The sequence below is a fragment of the Scardinius erythrophthalmus genome (genome assembly GCF_964197995.2).
Source record: "Scardinius erythrophthalmus genome assembly, chromosome: 9".
Lineage (NCBI taxonomy): Eukaryota > Metazoa > Chordata > Actinopteri > Cypriniformes > Leuciscidae > Scardinius > Scardinius erythrophthalmus.
The window spans coordinates 21,492,853-21,513,260 of NC_138229.1; the positions used below are offsets into that span (position 1 = coordinate 21,492,853).

At 38.4% G+C, this 20,408-nt stretch overlaps 1 protein-coding gene across 4 annotated transcripts in view; it reads right to left on the reverse strand.

Annotated features, from left to right (window-relative positions):
* Positions 1 to 11,545, reverse strand: part of tnika (TRAF2 and NCK interacting kinase a) — a 95,515-nt gene extending 83,970 nt beyond the window's left edge. For all 4 annotated transcript variants that reach the window (XM_081374542.1, XM_081374541.1, XM_081374540.1 and 1 more), the window contains exon 1: positions 11,165 to 11,545. In XM_081374542.1, coding sequence (XP_081230668.1) covers positions 11,165 to 11,221 — 57 coding nt within the window. In that variant the 5' untranslated portion in view covers positions 11,222 to 11,545. The remainder of the gene's footprint in view (positions 1 to 11,164) is intronic.
* Between the last annotated feature and the right edge of the window lie 8,863 nt (positions 11,546 to 20,408).

A 20,408-nucleotide genomic window follows, 5' to 3' on the forward strand; every position in this document is an offset into this window, starting at 1 on the left:
GAAAATATTTTTTAATTAAACCTGAGAGATGTCTCTCCACTGAAAGTCTATATCCCTAAAAATTTGACTGTTAAAAAAATATTGTAAATGTGATGTGGTCCATGTGTTGATCAATGTTTATATGAATAAAACCCTAAATTAAATCTGTTTTGTCATAAAGCAATTATATCTCTTCAAAAGACTTGGATTAAACCACTTGATTCATATGAATTCATTAAATTTACAACATTTTTATTAACTTTTTGAAGAGTCAGAAATTTGTTGGAATGGACTTTCAATCTCTCAGTCTCAGTTAAAATAGAAAAAAATAATCACAATTTGTGTTTAAAAACATGAATGGAAAACCTTACATTCACATAAGGTTGAGTCAATTTCAGAATTTTCATTTTGGAGTGAAACTTGCTGTTGACGGTTTGTCATAACACAAATTCTGAAATTCCAAGACAGTTGACAGACGTGTCAAAAACAAAGCAATTAAATCTTATGCAAGCATGTACGCACACAAATATGCTAAGTTATTAAAGGGAGGGTGAAATGCTCATTTTCACTCAATCTCCTGTTAATCTTGAGTACCTATAGAGTAATATTGCATCCTTCATATCTCCAAAAAGTCTTTTGTTTTATTATATTTTTAATTGAAAGATAGACTGTACCGAGTCTTTCCGGAAAAAAAACGAGCGGCTGGGGGCGGGCCGTGTGGGCGAAGTTTAGCTGTGCTTACCCGCCTAGCTAACAACACACAGAGACATTTGTTCAACAGTTTTACTCACCGTCCGGTTCCAACGCACGACCGCAAACCTTTATCATTGTGACTGCTCGATCCTTAAGCATTAGACGATCTGCAAATCCGTCGATCTGGGCTTTGTTTATAAAACAATCATCGTCGAAATGCAGGGAACAACAGTCTTACACAACTCCGTTTATGCTCAGGAAAACAAACTCCATCCACGGGTTCCTTAACGCCGGGTTCTTTGGGAATCTGTGCAGGGTTGTCTTGCCCTGGCAACCAAAAACACACTTCTTTGGTGACATTGACTTCCCAAAAGCCGGGCAGGGCGCTTTGATGGCGAACTGCTTTCACTCTCTTGCTCTAGTCTACGAGTGCGCGCGCGCCCGCGATCTTACCGGAGAAGTGCCCTTAGGACCCATATAAGGAAATTCCGCTCTATCTTACGTAAGACAGAGCCATACTCGAAAAAAACTTTCCGAAACTTGTGACAAACCGGAAGGAGTATTTTTGGAACAAAAATACTCCTTCAAACGTACAACTTAGTTTTTGAAACTTTGTCCATGTTTAGCATGGGAATCCAACTCTTTACCAGTGTAAAAAACTCAGTATGCATGAAATAGCATTTCACCCCCCCTATATTTTTTATGACTCCTGTAAAGAGCACTTGCACAATCTGCCCACAGACCTCTCAACTCATTTGTCATTTCTTGCTACCAAACATCTGATGCACCATAAAATAAAGCTGTCTGTGGAGGGAGGATCAAGCAATGTTTCAGCGTCCACAGGCCAATGAGTCACGTAGAAGGCAAATGAAGAAGGTTCTGACATCAATACACGGCACCCCGAGAGAGTGAAGTCCGCTGAACCGCTGATCAATACCACAGTGATAGCATAAACCTTTGGCTCTGAAATCCCATCTCGATCGCCAAAGCTTGCTCCAATCAAGGTAGGCAGGAATCTATTTGTGCTAACATCCTATGCTGCCAATGCCAATGATCTCAAGCACAAGTCTGAAGTGCTGCCTCACACCAGCGTGCCAGATCAACACTTACATTAGTGAATTTTCTTTCTAATGCAACAAAGAATAAAATTATCAGTGCAAAACACTACACAAAAATTTGCTAGTTTGCTGATTACAGCATATTAAGAGAGTCTTATTCAAAACTGACTCATAAGAGGTTACACTTCAAAGTGACATCTCAGTTACTATTCACTTAAGAGCCAAGTAAAGAAGTGTGTAATGAGAGAGAAAATATCAATTAACATAATTAGTGAACTGTCCTTAAAACTTAGCAGTATCTGCAATGCATTTAAGTAAGAACAGAATATTCAGTAGGAAATAAATGTAGGAGGACTTGAATTGAGAGATCAAATTTTCCTTGATCTTTTGACATGTAACGGCCCATTCACACCGGACGCCGAAGCGGCGCGGAACGGAGGCCGCTTCCTTTCGGCGCCCATGTTAACCTATGGTGTCGTTCACACCAGACGCGGTGCGCCGCGGCGTGTCGCGGCCGGCCCGCGCCGTGAAGCGCCAGTTTCAGCGTCTGGTCTATTTTTTCCGCGAGCCGCGAGTGATCCGCGTCCATTCCGGCAGGAAGTCACACCAAGAAACACGAGACATCCGGTCAATTGTCAAAATATAAGCAATTTTCAAATTAAAATACCGCGAGTATTAACAAAAAGTATTAATACAAGAAGTGTACAAACAGTGCCGCTGCTAGCCATTTTGGTGCCCTAAGCATAATTCCTTTATGATGCCCCCCACCCCGACCCCGAGAAAAAAAACGTTTGTTTTTGCCAGTTTGACTTTTTATTACCAAACATATAACTCAATACCAATAACACAATGGCAGCACCACAGTATAAAATTTAAGAACACTAAAAAGAGAAAGTAAAATCTTCACAGCTTTGCTGACTTTGTAAACATATGTAGAATAGCCAACACACACTACACATTTGAAAGTGCAAACTTTTTTTCAGTAAACAGAATAGCAAAATAAAAAAAAACTATCAAAATAATCCAGACATGTTTTTCCCAAATTCAATGTCACTTTGAATAAATTACATTTATTAGACAAAATATTCAAACAAAGAATCTCATACGAGAAAAAAATTATAAACATTTAAAACTGAAAGCATGGCAGCCAAGGAGTTCTCCCCCTTTATTCCTTATTTATCAACTATTTGATAAATATAATATAATATAAAAGCATAATAGAATGAGGTGCAATAATGCACACAATTAAACAGTATTGTTTGCTTTACATCATTCATATTGACATTTTATATTTTTTTATATATTTAACAGGAATTGTTAGCCTACCATGTGCACTGCACTGACTGCTAACGTTAACTGTTACTGAGAAAGTATTAACCACCGTCACGTCAAAATAAACCATAAACTACTGCTCAATATCTAAAGAAAGATAGTAAAGAAAGTAACAGCTAGCTGGCGTCAGTTATTTGTAAAACGGGTAGTGTTTAACAGTAAAATCTCAATTTAGCTTGCACCGAAGTTATAAGTTATAATTACATAGTTTGCTAACATTAACGTCAGCAAGTTCGAGGCGCGTTAGCAGCAGCACATTTCCCTTATTTAAGAATGATTAAACATGGACTTACCTGCAAGTGATGCACGGGCATCATCTCGCAGTTTCTTCTTCTTTCTTTTCTCATCCTAACTTCTGCTGTCTTTTAGGGGCCATTTCGAAAAAAGTTGCCTACTGTCTGTCTGTCAAACTTCGTTCGCGTTCGTCCTTCGTAAAGGCGCCTGCACGAACAAACGGCACGGACCATCCAAAGCGGGGGGCGGTACTTTCTAGACTTGAGCAATTAAATGATCTTGTTCCCCCTTTTTTGTTACATATACATGGCTAAAATGTGCCTAATAATATTTCTATATTATTAGCTAATGAAATAATATCGGCATTATATATATTTTTTAATTAGGCTATTTTTGGTGCCCCCTCAGCACTTGGTGCCCTACGCACAGCGCGTGATGCGCGTGGTGGGAGCGGCGGCGCTGTGTACAAACTTCTTGGTTACAGAAACATGGTGTATTCATTTTATGAGGTTATTTACTTACCCATGATGTAAAAAAATAGCTCTGAATAAACAACAACTGAGCAGAAGCGCTTGTAGACCGCCGCGGAGAATACGCCTCTAGTGTGAACAGGCAGGCGCCGGACCGCGCATGATTTTCCGTTCCGCGTGGCTTCGGCGTCCTGTGTGAACCAGGGGTAAGAGGTCATTGTAGTACAAGCATCCTATGTAAGTTACAGAACTCAAAGCTTCCTCAGTCCAAAAACAACTCGCGCATATTTCTACATCATCACATCTTTGGCCCAGCCCACTGGTGCGTTACTGAGATGAGAAGGAAAGAGGAGCGATACAGCATCAGTGGACTAAAAATAACATTACATTATAAAGGATCCTAATGCTAAATGTCTTTTATTTGTTTGTTCAGCACATTTCTTCTTTGGTAAATCGGTCGTAATTTCTGTAAGATATGGACATTGTTAAATGAATATAGATTGATACGGTGCATAAAGCTGCTTGTAATTATCATAATTTTGAATTCAAATGTAGTTATTTGGGTTTATTGTTCACAATATCATTTTTTGGTGTTGTTTACATTTATGCATTTGGCAGATGCTTTTATCTAAAGCGACTTCCATTGCATTTCAAGGTACACATTTACATTCTTATCAGTTCTTTATCAGTTGTTTATACTTCAGTGTTATGGTTCTGACTTGAATACTGACGCCCGACTTCAAGGTACAAATTTACCAGACACACCTAAATGCAGCATCTGTCCTGATAAATCTCAAGAAAACAGATAAGAACCGCATACTAACCTGCCAATCAACTACTGACCCAAAGCTTTTTAAACTTTTTCTCGTTATTTTAAACTGAGGAAATAATCATCTGCTCAGAGATGCGATAGCGGTGTCTGATTCGTGAATGAGCTGATCCTTTTCAGTTAACCTCTGAAATCGGTTTACAAATCACACTGACCGATTCATTTGTGAATTAGACCAATCCTATTGCGTCTGTTTTCCAGTAAACAACTTACTGATTAAAATTACCTGGTCAGATCGAGTCTCTAGTCAACAATTGACTGAATTCACAAGTCTGACTCAAAATGAGCCAAGAACAGGAGATCCTCTGAATTGAAAATCTTTAGGTCATGACTGTCAGTTGTTTGTGAACTAAATCTACTGTAAAAGGGCGAGCTGTTTAAGCATGAAATGCTTGAATGTAACGTCCATGTATCACCGTCTGAACGGGAAACCTGTAGGTTTTATGTAAAAACTAAACAATTAAATACAATTAATAACGCAAATTAATGCCCGTGCAGCTTCCCTGCAGCTGTAGTAGTTAAAAATGATATCAAATTATTATGTTTGCAACTTTGCATAGTTTTTTTCTTAGAATGTTAACACATTTTACCCTGTGACATCTGTTTTTATATTGTAGGCTATGTTTATTTGTCAACACACATTTATTAGGGTTGTTATCAGTGTATGACAAGTTTTAGTAATAAAATAAAGATGTCTGAATAATCTTCCTTATTGGCTAGTGGCTACTTAAATTCATAATAATGTCAGACTGAGCTGTAACCTATTTAAGCTCTATCTGTGTGTCTAGTACATTATACCCCACATCAATAAATAAATCAATCTGTAGCCTACTTTCCACTTTACATTAGCTAGCTACCTTAGTTTAAACATGAACTAAGAATGAAATTAAAATAAAAAAGTTTTATTTTTTAACATTATTAATGCATTGTGAACTAACAAATTATTATAGAAATGATTTTTATTAACTAACATTTAAGATTAATAAATACTGTAAAAAATGTATTGCTCATTGTTAGTTCATGTTGGTTAATACATTAACTAATGTTAACAAATGAGACCTTATTGTAAAGTGTTACCAGTAAAATTGAAAATGAGTACATTGTACTTTTACTGAAGTAATATTGTATTAAGGTATCAGTACTTTTAAGTAATTGATTTGTGTACTTCAACCACCACTGCTTTTAAGTGCATTAAAAATATAAACAATCTGATTGAAAAACTAATAGAAATTCCTTAATAAATCACACATTACTAATCTACAAACATTTGCTAATGACAGCACATTAAAGGTGGTGTCAGTGATTTCAGGCCCAAAAATATTTTTACCACATTCATCTAATCTTTCCTAACGATCCGCTAGCTGCCCGCCCCATAAGCATGCCGTCAAAAAAACGTGTCTCTGTAGGCAGCCTAGGCTCTGAGATCTGCACACAAAAACAAATGGTTTAGCCAAACACTCAAAACCGACAGGGGGAGGGTGTTGTGAGGTTTTGTGCTCGTGCACGGCTGCACGCGAAGTCAGAGCTGAAGAAAAAGCTGGCTCAAAACCTCACAACACCCTCCCCCTGTCGGTGATTGGTTTGAACACTATTTGTTTTGGTTTTGAGTGTTTGGCTAAACCATTTGTTTTTGTGTGCAGATCTCAGAGCCTAGGCTGCCTACAGAGACGCGTTTTTTTGACGGCATGCTTATGGGGCGGGCAGCTAGCGGATCGTTAGGAAAGATTAGATGAATATTTTTGGGCCTGAAATCACTGATACCACCTTTAACACACACAATAGACGGTCACATTTTCTTAAACCATGTAAGGAAATCTATGAGACCATGACCACTTAACAGTCAACAAGTGATGTAGCCTATACTTCAATATGTCTGATATCAACATGCAGTGGCACATATCTTAAGAAGCATATCCAATACAGTTAATAGGAGCTAGACTAAAACGAGATAAATGAGTATTCTGACTAAAATGGCACATTAGCACAAATTTTTATAGATCAAATCAGTTTTTGCAACAACTGAATGATGTAGTAAGTGACATGCACAGGAACACAATCAGTCACAGTAGACGCAATTGAGACTCATGTGACTACCAGATGTAAACAAAGAGTCTCTTGCACTCATCTGAGATTAATCTTAATTCAAGGTGTAAATAGGCCAGATGCAAACAGATGTGCCAGTCTATTAAACATACCATAAAAATCTAGCTAATTGAAACTAAATGAAAGTGTACATTTGCTCTTGTGTAAAGACAGGAAATGGGTCAGCGGACGTCTGCTGGAGGGCAGAGTGGCGGAGAAATGGAGGATGGGAGATTCAGAACAGCTAACGCTGCAGGGCACGGGCTAACTACACACACAAAACCCAAAAACCCACAAGCACTTTCAACTACAGCACTAGCATCCCGGGTAAGGGGTGAGACGGCTCTCCGCACAGTTCAAGTGTCTCGATGTGGCTTTGCAAGAACTGGCGGTTCAGCCCATCATCAGAAATTACACGTTCTTTTCTTGGTGCGCCACGTATATAAAAAATAATGTTGTACAAGACATCCTAAGGCTGAATGGCATAGAATGGAATGCAGCTGGAGTGCCAGGGTGTGACAGAAAGTGACTAACAACACAAACAACAGAGGCGCAAAAAAAAAAACACATACACACACACCCAGACCCCATGCTGTCTTCTGTCACTGCTGCTCTTTGAGGAGCACAGGTATGATCTAGACCTCTCTCCTACACTTTTGCACATGGAGATCAGTGTACGGAAGTCAGCTGAGGACGAAGCAGATGGTGCACCACCTGGCCCTTAGAGTGCTGGGCCCAGCACTATTCCTTCAACCCACTGAGCTGCTGAATGAAGGGAACGCACAAAGACTAACTGCGAGGATGTGTGAATGAAAGCAGGATCTTAAGGCCTAACTCCAAGCCATAAAAAAAAAGAAAATCCCAGTAAGCGTCGTAGATCCATTCAAGCAGTTTCATCATAAATGGGTATGTGACATTTAAGAGTGTCCACTATGAAGAACAGGAAAAAATATTTATATAGGCTAGGTTATATTGAAAAAAAAAAAATCATTAAACACAGATGGCAAATTCATTGAAATGTACTTTGTGTGTTATGTTGGTTTAATATGTTATTGAACTTCCAGTGAACACCTGAGAGTGTACACGTCTTAGCCTAATCATCATTTCCTTTTTAAACACACTACCCTTCAAAAATTTGGGGTTGGTATGATTTAATGTTTTTAAAAGATTTAGATCAACAATCCAGTAAAACATAGTCATATACTATTAAAATTTATAATAACGCAAAACTGAATTTTGAGCATCATTACTTCAGGGTCATCCTTTTTTCAGCAAAAAAACACCACATGACAGGTCACACCACATGACTTTTTTTATTTATGAAAATGTAAATTTTCTTCATTATCAAATTTTTTACTCTTTAACCCTCCCCCCATTAATAAAATAACAGATTAGCATCATGTCATTTAGCCTACCCATTTACTATTTAAAAGAACTTAACCTTGAGTCTTGATACGCCTGACTGAACAGAACCTCTTTCTAAACCCACAGGCCTGTCAAACCCATGATAAAATAAACCTTGTCTGCATCGAGAAAAACACTACCTCATTAATTTTGGGTGAACGAAGGTTATTCGGATGACCTGCATCAAAACCAAGCCTAATAACACAGGCGCCGTGCGGTACATGACCCCTTCGACAAACCAAGGTCCTCGCTACTTGTGTTTGGAGCTAAAAATGGCCAAACAACAAACAGAAAGGGCACGGATCTCATTTCAAGGTTTGTGGTCAGAGCACAGAAGCTCATTTTCAGATGTCGTCCCTCAGGACTAGGTGAGGCTGACCAGGTGATGCCAAACATCGCTCCCATGTATGTGGGACACAGACCTCCTCTTCTGTGCCAGAGAGAGTGTTTATGAATGGCCCATCTGAGCATGTGCTGCACTGAAATGTTTCCCCACTACTGCACGTCAGCGCTCTGCTTCTGGGTGACCTATTTCCCTTCTAGCTCAAACACAACATGCGAAAGCACACTCGACGGACTGTATTTAAATGAACGGGAAGATAAAAGCAAAGGATTGATTTCCAGATGCAAGTCTGATATTTTATAAACAAACATCTAATGAGGGTTCTGGACCGACAGCAAAAATAAGGTTGCATCAGAAACTGAATGTCTGTTTCGTCTAAACCAAGACAAAGCATCAGGCGTGTTTTTAAAAACAATCTGCATTTGCTCTGCCGATGGAAAGTGACAGTCAGGAAGTGACGTGAGCGGCCTTTAAAACTCAATTCTTCCATAGGATGGTGTGAAAAGCGAGGAGCTACATATCACCTTGCCTCAGTGAAGGGCAGAGTGCAGGGCTAGTATAAAACAGAGATTAACACTTAATCCCATTCAAAATTTGAGCAACATCTGGGGCGCCATGTGATTTGTAGTGTCAATGAATGGATGTGCAAACAGATCCATGTGTGAGAAGGCAGTGAAGGTGCAGCTAATGCACCAGACACAATGGATGTCCAAATCAAAAGCACTCAAAGGGCTATCTGCAGTAATCTTTCCATCCCACGCGCTACTTACCCTCACGAGCAGAGAAATGAGAGCACTTCACGGGCATCCCTTTAGCTCATTAGATCCTACAGCACACAGGGTAATTGGTTTATGACTGCTGTGAAACTGTGCCTCACCATATGGGCATCTTTTTAAACTGCCCAACCACTTTTATCTTGTCCAATTTATTTATCAGATAGATTCGTCATGAAACATATACAGTACATATTTTCACACTTAGGGGCTGTTTACACGACACCGCTTTCAACTAATGGCAGTTCACTTACAAGATATTAGCGTTTTGGGGGCCTGAAAATATAAACTTTTCAAAACAGTTTTTTTTTTTTTTAAAGGAAGCGTTATCATCTTTGTATAAACTACAAAATAACGCAAATTTGTGGAAAAAAAAAAAAGTGATTTCATGCACATGCATATTCTGTGTTCAGTCTATAGGTTGTTGTGTACCCTTAATTGTATGAATTTAGCAGACGTGTATAACTAGGCTAACTAATAAGAATGACAGTGCATTTACCTTTAACCAAAACCCATGATCTAAAGATGTGTTGGTGACATGTTGAACCAGCTGAGCTACAGGACAACGCACATACGCACTCACACCAATTAGACAGACTGACACAGTTTTTATAATCCGAGGAGAGACACATAAAACCGGAGCCTTGTTAAGAAGTAACCCAGTTTATCCACTCAGAAGTCGCAGGAAAACATGCTGGGAGTAATTTGGTGGCATTACAAAGGATTTGAGCATTTATCAAGCCATGCATATGGCACACAGTTTCCCGGCTGGACACAGATAGATCCTACAACAGCACACAGCAAGTTCAATTTTGTTTCCATTGAACAAAAAGTGGAATAAAAGATGTGCTACTGGTTGAGATCTATTACTTCTATTACTAAATTGTACTATTATTAAATACAATTACAATGCAATTGCTCTGATGTGATGAATGTGTTTTCAATTTCTGAACCAGAATTAAATCACTTGTGATGTTTTTTTTTGTGGGGTAAATTAAAGGTGTCTTGGTAGTGCAGTAGTCCAAAAAAAAAAAAAAAAAAAAAAAAAAAAAAAACTGAAGCATTGAATCAATTTTGTTTAAAAATATGACTCATACTTGAAAATGTCTCAAAGTCAGTGTGCCATATCCAACATGCAGGAAGCCATTTTGTTGTCATGTGACAAGAATTTGGACCTTTTTATGAGAACACATGTTGTATTCAGGTCAAATGGCTTATTTAAAATAAAATCTACAAAACCTCCCCCCAAAAAACTTCATGTACATGGCTCAAATTTATATTGATTTAAAAGTGTTTAAAAAGTTTTTGGAAAATGATCACTAAGCTTTCTTTAGTCATACTGTGCTGTGTGTATTCAATGTGCAGAATAACTAGTACTGATGACTGCAAAAAAAATCGCTTCAAACATATAATAAATCAGCATAACCACAAGCACTGCATTTTTAATAATTCGGCGTTTTGAACTAGACTTCTAAAAAAAATCCCTTTTCCTCATCTCAGATATTCTTATTAATCATCGATCCATAAAATTCCTGATAAAACAAATCTGAGAACCTGGCATGCGAATAGGCTACTTTAATAGGACTGACTAGAACAACATGTAGCCTACACAAACAATGCCAAATAAATGCCTGTATGTATAGGCTTCATTAGACTGCGATATCATGATAATCGCAATGAAATTTTATCAACCGGAACAGTTCGTTGACATTTTCTTCAATAATCTGTAATAAGTTTCACAAAACAGTTATTTGATCTGATAAATCCAGCCGTCGATCACATAATGACTCCTTACCGACTGAACAAGAAACGAAAAACGCTTCTGGTCGAATTAAAACGCCTTGTTGCTGTTCGTTAAGCCGTTATTTTCCATTTCTACTATTGTAGTGATTGTTGCACCTGCCATTACGGCGCTGCAACACCAAAACACATCAATGAGCATCTTCAATGAAGGACACATAACTTACCCTTAACGCAGAGAGGTCTATTTCATCCAGACTCCGAGCCGGAGAATCGCTCGCCATATTAAAGACGAAAGAAAACCGGAATTACACGGGGAAACAAAGAAATGTTGTTGAATAGATCTCAGAGAGCCGTCCGCTGATCTCCTACAGCAGCGCGTGCAAATCTCGTCTCGCTGATCGCTCGTGCTTTTGTACAATCCGTCTTTTAACAGTGGATTCCACCGACGCTTTCACTAGACCTCAGTTAGATTTTACCCCCAGCAACCAGAAACATCTCGTGCTCTGAGGACAGCATGTTTTTCAGGAGCTACACATCTTTCAGTCTCTAACACTGTCGCCGAAATCTCAATGCTGCTTGTCTTGAGAGTAGCATCAATCAGATATGTGGGAGTGGTTGAGAGAAGGGGCGGGGTCAGCGTCACTAGCACCGCCCATTTATTGGTTCCACTGTAGTTCATGCTGCAAGGAACCCTCAAACATTCCTTTCAAATGTCACTTCTATGGAACCCCATCATTTCCTTATAATTCATTTTTTTGTGCCCGTTATTCTTATAAAATGGTCACTTTAGAGCCCACTAGGCCTACTTAAATTATTAAAATATTAAAATCAGTGAATGCTGTTATCTTGAGCTTGTAAGGTTTTAAAGTGCACTGAAAGACAAAAGTTTACTACGTAAATAAAATGTAAACCTTTATGATCGTGTTGTATATGGTTCATTGCTTTAAAGGTGACTTTTTGGAAACAATTTATTGGTTTGCAGCATTAAAGCACCTTTACAAGAATAAACCGGGTTAAATGCTGCAGGCCTATACTATACAAATGAATCAAACTGAATGCTTTCTCAGGAACACTATAGTGTCATAGCTCTTACACTGCCCTATAAGCAATCTTTTGTGGTTCTTCTTTGGAACTCTAAAAATTATTTAAAAGCATGTTTACCTGACAGATTTGGCTGAGCACCAAATCTGATATTGCTTCAAGGCAGGGCTGTAGCCTACTTTAACTTTTTTGCACAAAGCACTAGTGATACAGAGGATGAAAGTTTTGTAGCACAGGCCAAACAGTTGTAGCACAAGTAAAGGGGTGGGCGATATGGCAAAAATATCATATCACGATTGTTTTCAGGAAAATCACAATTCATGATTTTATCACGATTCTTTTTCATGTTGGTTTTACTATTTTGCAAGTGACTGAGCAAGACAGCCAAACTAATTTTCCTATTTTAAAAACAAAGCCTTACAAGGTTGCAAAACATATAATAAAAAAGAATGGCAGATATTTAGACAAAAAATCTTTATGTCATTATATTTTATCTTTGTTATTAAAAAATAAGAACAAAGATACACAACATAATATACAAATGAAATAAACAGTGTTTTATTTTATTTTTCAGCTACAGGAGATGTATTTAACAGTATAGCATTCAAGAAAGAAATGTAATGAACAATTATAAAAATAAAAACGCTATATTCACTGTATAAATTTTACATTGATTCTCATTAAAGCTACCGTATTAAAGTTCTTAAGACAAGAGAGTGATTTTCTCTTTTGTTGTTTATTAACATTAAAGGGATAGTTCACCTAAAAATGAAAATTATGTCATCATTTACTCACTCTCAAGTTGTTTTAAACCTGATGTGTGTTGAACATAAAAGTTTTTGAAGAATGCGGGTAACCAAACAGATGCTGGTCCTCAATGACTTCTAAAAGGTTTTATTTTTTTTATTTATTTTTTTTTGTACTATGGAAGTCATTGGGGACCAGCAACTGTTAATACCCACATTCTTCAAAATATCTTCGTTTGAGTTAAGCACAAGAAAGAAATTAATACAGGCTTGAAACAACATGAGAGTGAGTAAATCATGACAAATTATTTTGTCAAAGCAAATCTTTAAAGCACGAGCAAATAATGAACTTTTGTGATTGCGAATAAGTGCAGTGTCCTGTAAATGTAACTCTACCGCTGAATTACATGTGATGTGTAGGCTATGTACGTCGAGTTACAGTATTGGGACTGAGGCGCCAGAACTGCAGCTGATAGAATGTGTGCTGTGGCACAATACTATCATATTTCTTAAAAATCAGATCGTGGAGACATTAAATCATCCACGATCAAAAATCGTTATATCGCAAAAGCACAGGTATAAAACGACTTTTATCATGTATGAAAACAAACACAAGTAACGGAGTTTACAAAACGGTATCGCACGCGTGCTACAGTGGTACATTTATTCATTGCACAGACCAATCTTTTCGTAGCACGTGTCACACTGTACAGCCCTGCTTCAAGGCACATCCAGTTTATCACAACGACAGTTTCCAAGCCATGTAAGGTATGAATGAGATATAATAAGCAGTCTTAACGATGATAACCTCTGCTTTTGATGTTTGGAACTGTGGTGTTATACAACTTTCCAGCATAAACATGTAAAAAAAGATTTCATTTTCTTTTGTAGTGTAGTGTAACAATAAACCAATATGTGTCTCTGATCCTAAGTTTTATATAAATGATATACAGTATATGCTTTTCTCATATAATGTAAAAAAAAAAAAAAAAAAGTAATAGCCTAAGCATTACACTCATAATACATGTAGGTCGATTTCTCTCATTTTAATCTATTTTTGTTTCTATTTAATGGAATACTTGATAAGCTCATCCCATTACACTCATTTTCATCTGAAATACTGCAGTCTGACACAACCAGCCTGTAATTCAGCAGAACGTTTGTGTTTCCTTGGAAACTTGATATAGCCCATATAATTGTTTAATCACTACTCAGGAACACAACTTCCTCCCTCAACAGTGTACGTTTTTTTTACGTTTTTCGTAGTTACTTTCCTCTTTTATTGTAGTAACATGTCTTTCAAGAGACAAATCACGTTTATTTTTGGCTGAAATTCGTGTAGAGGGTCTGTCATTCATTCAGATAAATCAGTTTCACTATACTGCTGACGAACAGTGTGTTTAGACTTGTTGCTACAGCATGACTGGCTTCATGCAAGATGTTGCTTAACATCACTAATAAACTGATAAAAACAAATTATTTTATCAATGATTAGCGGTTATTATTGGTGTACTGGTCTTTGGTGATTAAACACAACATTTGTGAGTTAACATATCTTGTATTACTTGAGAAGATCACATAAAATACAGAGCACTCTGCTCCACTGATGCTTGTTTGAAGAGGCAGATCCTGAATTCAGCTCCTCAGGAGTTTCTCTAATACATCTGTATTAAAATTCCATGGATTCCTTTTGTTATTACCTATACAAAACAGCTGCTCGGCAACAACTGGACACATGCAAGGCTCTTCAAGTGGGTGTTTCAAGGTTAAAGGTCACTGTTTGTTTTAAATGTCAGTAGTGCTAGCCTGATGAGAGTCCCTCACTGTGTTTTGATCATTTTTGTAATGGCAAAATCTTTTTCTGAGTCTTCAAATCATTTATACTTTTTGAGTCCCCCCTTTTTGTATTTATCTATTTTTAATGCCTTCAGTTTAGAGTTAAACAGGCAGAATTCAGAGTACCAAATTACATATTTAGCCATTTGTATAGGTGCTTTAATCCAAATTGTCTCACAAAGAGCAATGCTACAACTAAAGCAATTCATTTATTTGCAGGTCCACCATGCTTGGGCCAAATAGCCAATGAGAGCAACTAGGGTTGATTCCCCGGGCCATTGCCCCCTAATGGCTGCATGCTGTAGGTGACATAAAAGGGCAGATTTTAGACATGTCAAACTCTCTGCTATGTTAACCCTAATGAGTCATGTAAATTGCCTTCCTGGGCAATGTGTTTTGTCTAAAAACTTTTATCTGAATTTGTATCTGAAGGAAGTACAAAAGCTAGAATATTCTTGGGGGTTACTGCCCCAGAGGTGCTTCTTCAGTAATTAACTTTCCATGTTTACCAGAATCAACAGACCAGTTTGTCTTTTGCTATTTTGCTATAATGTTCAAAGGCTGTTACAGAATAAAAATAACTTAGGAGTCTGCTAAATATGAATCAAGTGTAAATAGAAAGAGCATTTGGTCAGTCAACGGACAACAATAAAGCCTTTCAGCTCTACGTGACGGAGTGAAAGAGCTTTGTACGGCCAAATGTGCATAATCCTTTAGCCAGCAATACATAAAAAAAAAAAAACATACAATGTGTGCACTGATGACACAGAAGAGTGATTTGTGCTGGTCTGAGAAGAAAGAGATTCCATATAAAAGAGTCTGAAGCATGAGTCTTTTCAACGCATCAGCTCAACTCAAAGCTTGATTCAGTGCAGTGTTGCCATGTCCACTTATTATACAACAAGCGACTTTGGCCTTGTTTTGTTCATGAAGTCACAGGTTGCTACTTTTTGGGCTCATTTACATTGTACAGTCACGCATTTGTGCACAACAAAGTATGACCAACAGCAGTTGTCAAATATGGTCACTTGTTCAAGCAAACTACATAATGTAGATGTGGTGATACAACATTATTTTATCTAAATTTTTTAATTATTATAAAATATAGTCAAGGGAACATTCTCTCTGCTGTCATATATATATATATATATATATATATATATAAAGTACTAATAAATATAAGTTATATATATATATATATATATATATATATATATATATATATATATATATATATATACATATATATATATGTGTAGGCCTACACAAAGATGCTTTCGACATCGGCTGCAGCTGGATGTAACCGATCGGCGAGAGTAGCCGCGTGCAGGTGGGGAGGAGCTGCAAACGGAGACTTGAAGTCGAACACTTTCTGGTTCCCGTAGTGACCGCTCACATGGTGTTTGCATATTTTACCACAGCTGAAGTGAAATAAATGCAATATTTGCCAAATAATACACAGATGTTTCAGAGACATTTTCATTCAATACTTTTACTGCTTTATACAGCATCTGTTTGAACAAGAATAAATTTCAACATAAGCTACTATCAATGAAGTCTACGTTTTCTAATCATTTTTAATTTGATAAACATGACACAATATAACATCGCAACTACATGAAAAGAGTGTTTACTGTTATAAAAAAAACTGTTTTGTGAGCTTTAGAGGAACTAAAGGTGTTCGGTTCGAATAAACATGAAACACACGTGATCGTTGTCATGCGGTGAATCCGGCCAATCGTGGAACAGCTGTGTCGTCATCAGAGCTCGTGCAGCCCAGTGCAGCCACTCTTGAGAAGCTGCTGGCTGAGTTCTCCGGCTCTCGAATCGCTCTCGCGGTACTTTGATACGTCACAGTCACGTGGCGTCAGCTCTGTATCAAGTCGGACAAAATTTCTAACCGGCATGCACTGCTTCAAGTCAGCCGCTGATCGGTCTGCGCAGAGCTGCATGAAGTCGAACAAGCCTATAAAGAAGGTGTCTCGGCTAGTAGGCTATATTGCTTGTGAGGATGTTGGAGGTGGAGATTTATAACCTTTTCTCGCAGCACTTGATATAATTAAACTTATCAATTTGATGGTGGGTCAAGAAAGGTTCAAACGACAATCACCAGTGACAACTGGAGATTCACCCGGTGACTTCGGACTTTGGAAAAAAAGAGACTGCAACCGGGCCCATGCGAAAACAAGGATAAATATCGTAAGGGCATTAAATGTAGTTTATTTATTTATTTATTTGTTTATTTGACAGGGACATTGCACAACAAATGTGTTGCACAGACCAGAGATAGCTACAAGCTAATTTTCATCTGTAGTCCCTGGGCAGAGGCAAAGTGACAGCAGGTTAATACAGTGGACAATGAGCATTCCCACTGATGAGTCCATTCACAATACAAAATACAGATAAAACACCTGCGAAAGGATCATCTCAACAAACATGCAATACCTTTACAACTATTTACAGTTCCCTTTTAAATTTACCTTCTTACATTTTTAACAATACCCCAATTAAACAGTTTTGTGCTAATGATCACAAATCTGACCGTCTTTCAACCACTTCTTTAGGTTAAGTTTAAACTGTTGCAAGGTGCTACTCTCTCGCACAGTTAAAGGCAACGAGTTCCACATCCCTGCAGCTTTCACAGAGAAGCAATTCTGTCCAAAGGTAGAGGACCTAAAGTTGACATAACAGTCTCCTCTGGAGGAGGCTCGCGTAGTTCTAAGTCCTGCCTCTTCACATGATTTCACAAACATTCTCAGGGGCTGTGGTGCCAAATCATGAAAAAATTGATATACTAAACTGACATTCGAAAACAAAACGAAATTTTCAAACGTTAATAATTTATATTTCTTCACAACGTTACAGTAGTGGTATGAAACAGGTTTTCTATCTAAAATTTTGAGTGCCTGTTTGTACAAGCTTTGGAGCGGCTGTAACGCAGAGTTGGTTGATAGAGACCAATTTGTGATGCAATATGTAAAATGAGACAATATCATCATGAATATATCTGAACTGCGATAAATTAAATTTTACAGTTTTTATCAGTTTTGAAACATGCTTTTTAAACGACAGTGTCCTGTCCAACACTACGCCTAAATACTTGACAGACTCCATCCATCCATCCATCCATCCATCTTCTCCCGCTTATCCGGGGCCGGGTCGTGGGGGCAGCAGTCTAAGCAGAGATGCCCAGACTTCCCTCTCCCTAGACACTTCCTCCAGCTCTTCCGGGGGGACACCGAGGCGTTGCCAGGCCAGCCGGGAGACACAGTCTCTCCAGCGTGTCCTAGGTCTTCCCCGGGGTCTCCTCCCAGTGGGACGCGCCCGGAACACCTTCCCGGGAAGGCGTCCAGGAGGCATCCGGAACAGATGCCCGAGCCACCTCAGCTGACCCCTCTCGATGTGGAGGAGCAGCGGCTCTACTCTGAGCTCCTCCCGAGTGACCGAGCTTCTCACCCTATCTCTAAGGGATCGCCCAGCCACCCTGCGGAGAAAGCTCATTTCGGCCGCCTGTATTCGGGATCTTTTCCTTGTGACCCAAAGCTCATGACCATAGGTGAGAGTAGGAACGTAGATTGACCGGTAAATCGAGAGCTTCGCCTTGCGGCTCAGCTCTTTCTTCACCACGACAGACCGGTACATCGACCGCATTACTGCAGAAGCTGCACCGATCCATCTGTCAATCTCCCGTTCCATCCTTCCCTCACTCGTGAACAAAACCCCAAGATACTTAAACTCCTCCACTTGAGGCAGGAACTGTCCACCAACCTGAAGTGGGCAAGCCACCCTTTTCCGACTTGACAGACTCTGCTTCGTGAATTCTTGTTCCTTTTACAATAATTTCCGACGCAGAGTGAGAAGTATTCCTTATTGAAAAAAACGTACTAACAGTTTTGCTAAAATTTAGTGTCAAGCATGATGGCACCATCCAATCTGAAATTTTTTCCCTCGCTCCGTGGAGCACAGCTGCTGCTTTCTGACTTGATTTTGACATAAATCACGCCGTCATCGGTGTACATTTGCACGTGAACTTCAGGACAAATAGCTGGAAGATCATTTATATAAACACTGAACAAGAGAGGTCCCAAAATGGAGCCTTGTGGCACCCCAACTGAGCAGTCTAAAAACGAAGACATAGTGCTCTTAATTCTTGTGCAGTGCTTCCTATTCTCTAAATAAGATTTAAACCATCGTAATGTCTCGTCAATATTGTGAGCGGACAATTTAGATAACAGGATGTTATGGTTTATCGTGTCGAATGCTCTTTTCAGATCTAAAAATATGGCACCCACCACCCCCCCTTTATCCAACATGGCTTTGAGTTGTTCAACAAAATAACAAAGTGCCGTTTCAGTCGAATGGTGTTTTCTAAAACCGAACTGAAGTGGATTCAGGGGGTGCTCTCCATAATTCAAATGATCCATCAGTTGCATGGCAACTACTTTCTCGACTACCTTAGTAGGATACTCACTGGTCTATAGTTGGCCAGCTCAGCTTTATCTCCTCCCTTATGCAAAGGTGTAGCCTAACCACTGCCTTTTTTAGACAGTCGGGGAAGACCGCTTCTCTGATGGATCGATTGATTAGCTGAGTAGTAGGTCGACATAGGGTGGCAGCGTTCCTTCTAATCATACACAAATCTAAACCATAACCATCCTGTGACTTTGAAATTTTAAGTCCTTGTAAAATTTTAAGGACTTCTTGCTCCGAGACCTCACTTAAGTGAAACACTGGTTTAGCTGAATCTACTGTACATATTTAATTTCCATTGTTCTGTTACCAAAAACAACAACCAAATCATTAACAGAATCTTTAAGAAAAACTATTAAAAGCATTCTACCTTTGATTCTTCTTGCGTTAAAACATTGTTTATTTTAATTTCATAACATTTATGAGACTTTTTTTCCGAGAAATAGTATTAATGTGCTTCCAGAATAAGTGATTGTTTCCTTTAGCTTGTGTTATCAAATCAATAAATAAATTTGCTTTCGAAGTCCTTAGTTCTTTCACTACTTTATTCCGATAATCCTTAAATAGACGCATATCATTTTCAATGTTCGATTTTAAAGCCTTTTTAAGTAGATAATCTCTTCTCCTCATCAATTTCCAAATGTCTTTTGTCAACCAGGGTAAATGTGCCTTTTTGTTCAAGTTAGCACACTTTTTAATAAATTTCACCTCACGTTATTGATCTAAAAAAGCTCCCACAAAATGAGCCTATTTCATCATTAGAGTTCAAAACATTCCAGTCTACCTTCTCCAACTCTTGGTCAAAATGTGCCAAATCTTTATTGGGTATTTTATAAAAGGCCTCTTTCTTATTCGTTCTAAATGTAAATCTATTTTTGTTTAATTTTCTTGCTATAAGAACTAAATTATGATCTATCTGTCACGCAATGCCGATGTTATAAACATTAACAATTTGAGAACAAAGTAGCCTATAATTTGCACGGTTTGATGTGATATGATAAGCAATCCTTAGATTTAATCAGCGTGATTTACTGCAATGCTTTTTTCCCCTTAGTTGGTCATAACAAAAGTGGATGCTACTTACTTGTTCAGATGACATTTTCCGCTGAAAATTCTTATGTTGGTCATACTTCCAAAAAGTTGAATCTGTGATTGCGAATGACAGTATCCACACCGGTGCGATGACTGACAGCCACATTCTCCTCAAAACATTGGATTCATCCGCGCTGTGCCGTGCCGAGGCACAACCCACGTAAAGTTGATAATTCCGCGAATAACTGCAATTGCAGATTTCGAACAGAGATGGCGACAAAGAGGAAAAACTGCGGACTACATAAAAATTTCCTAAGTATGCTACCCGAGGCTTGTGTTATTT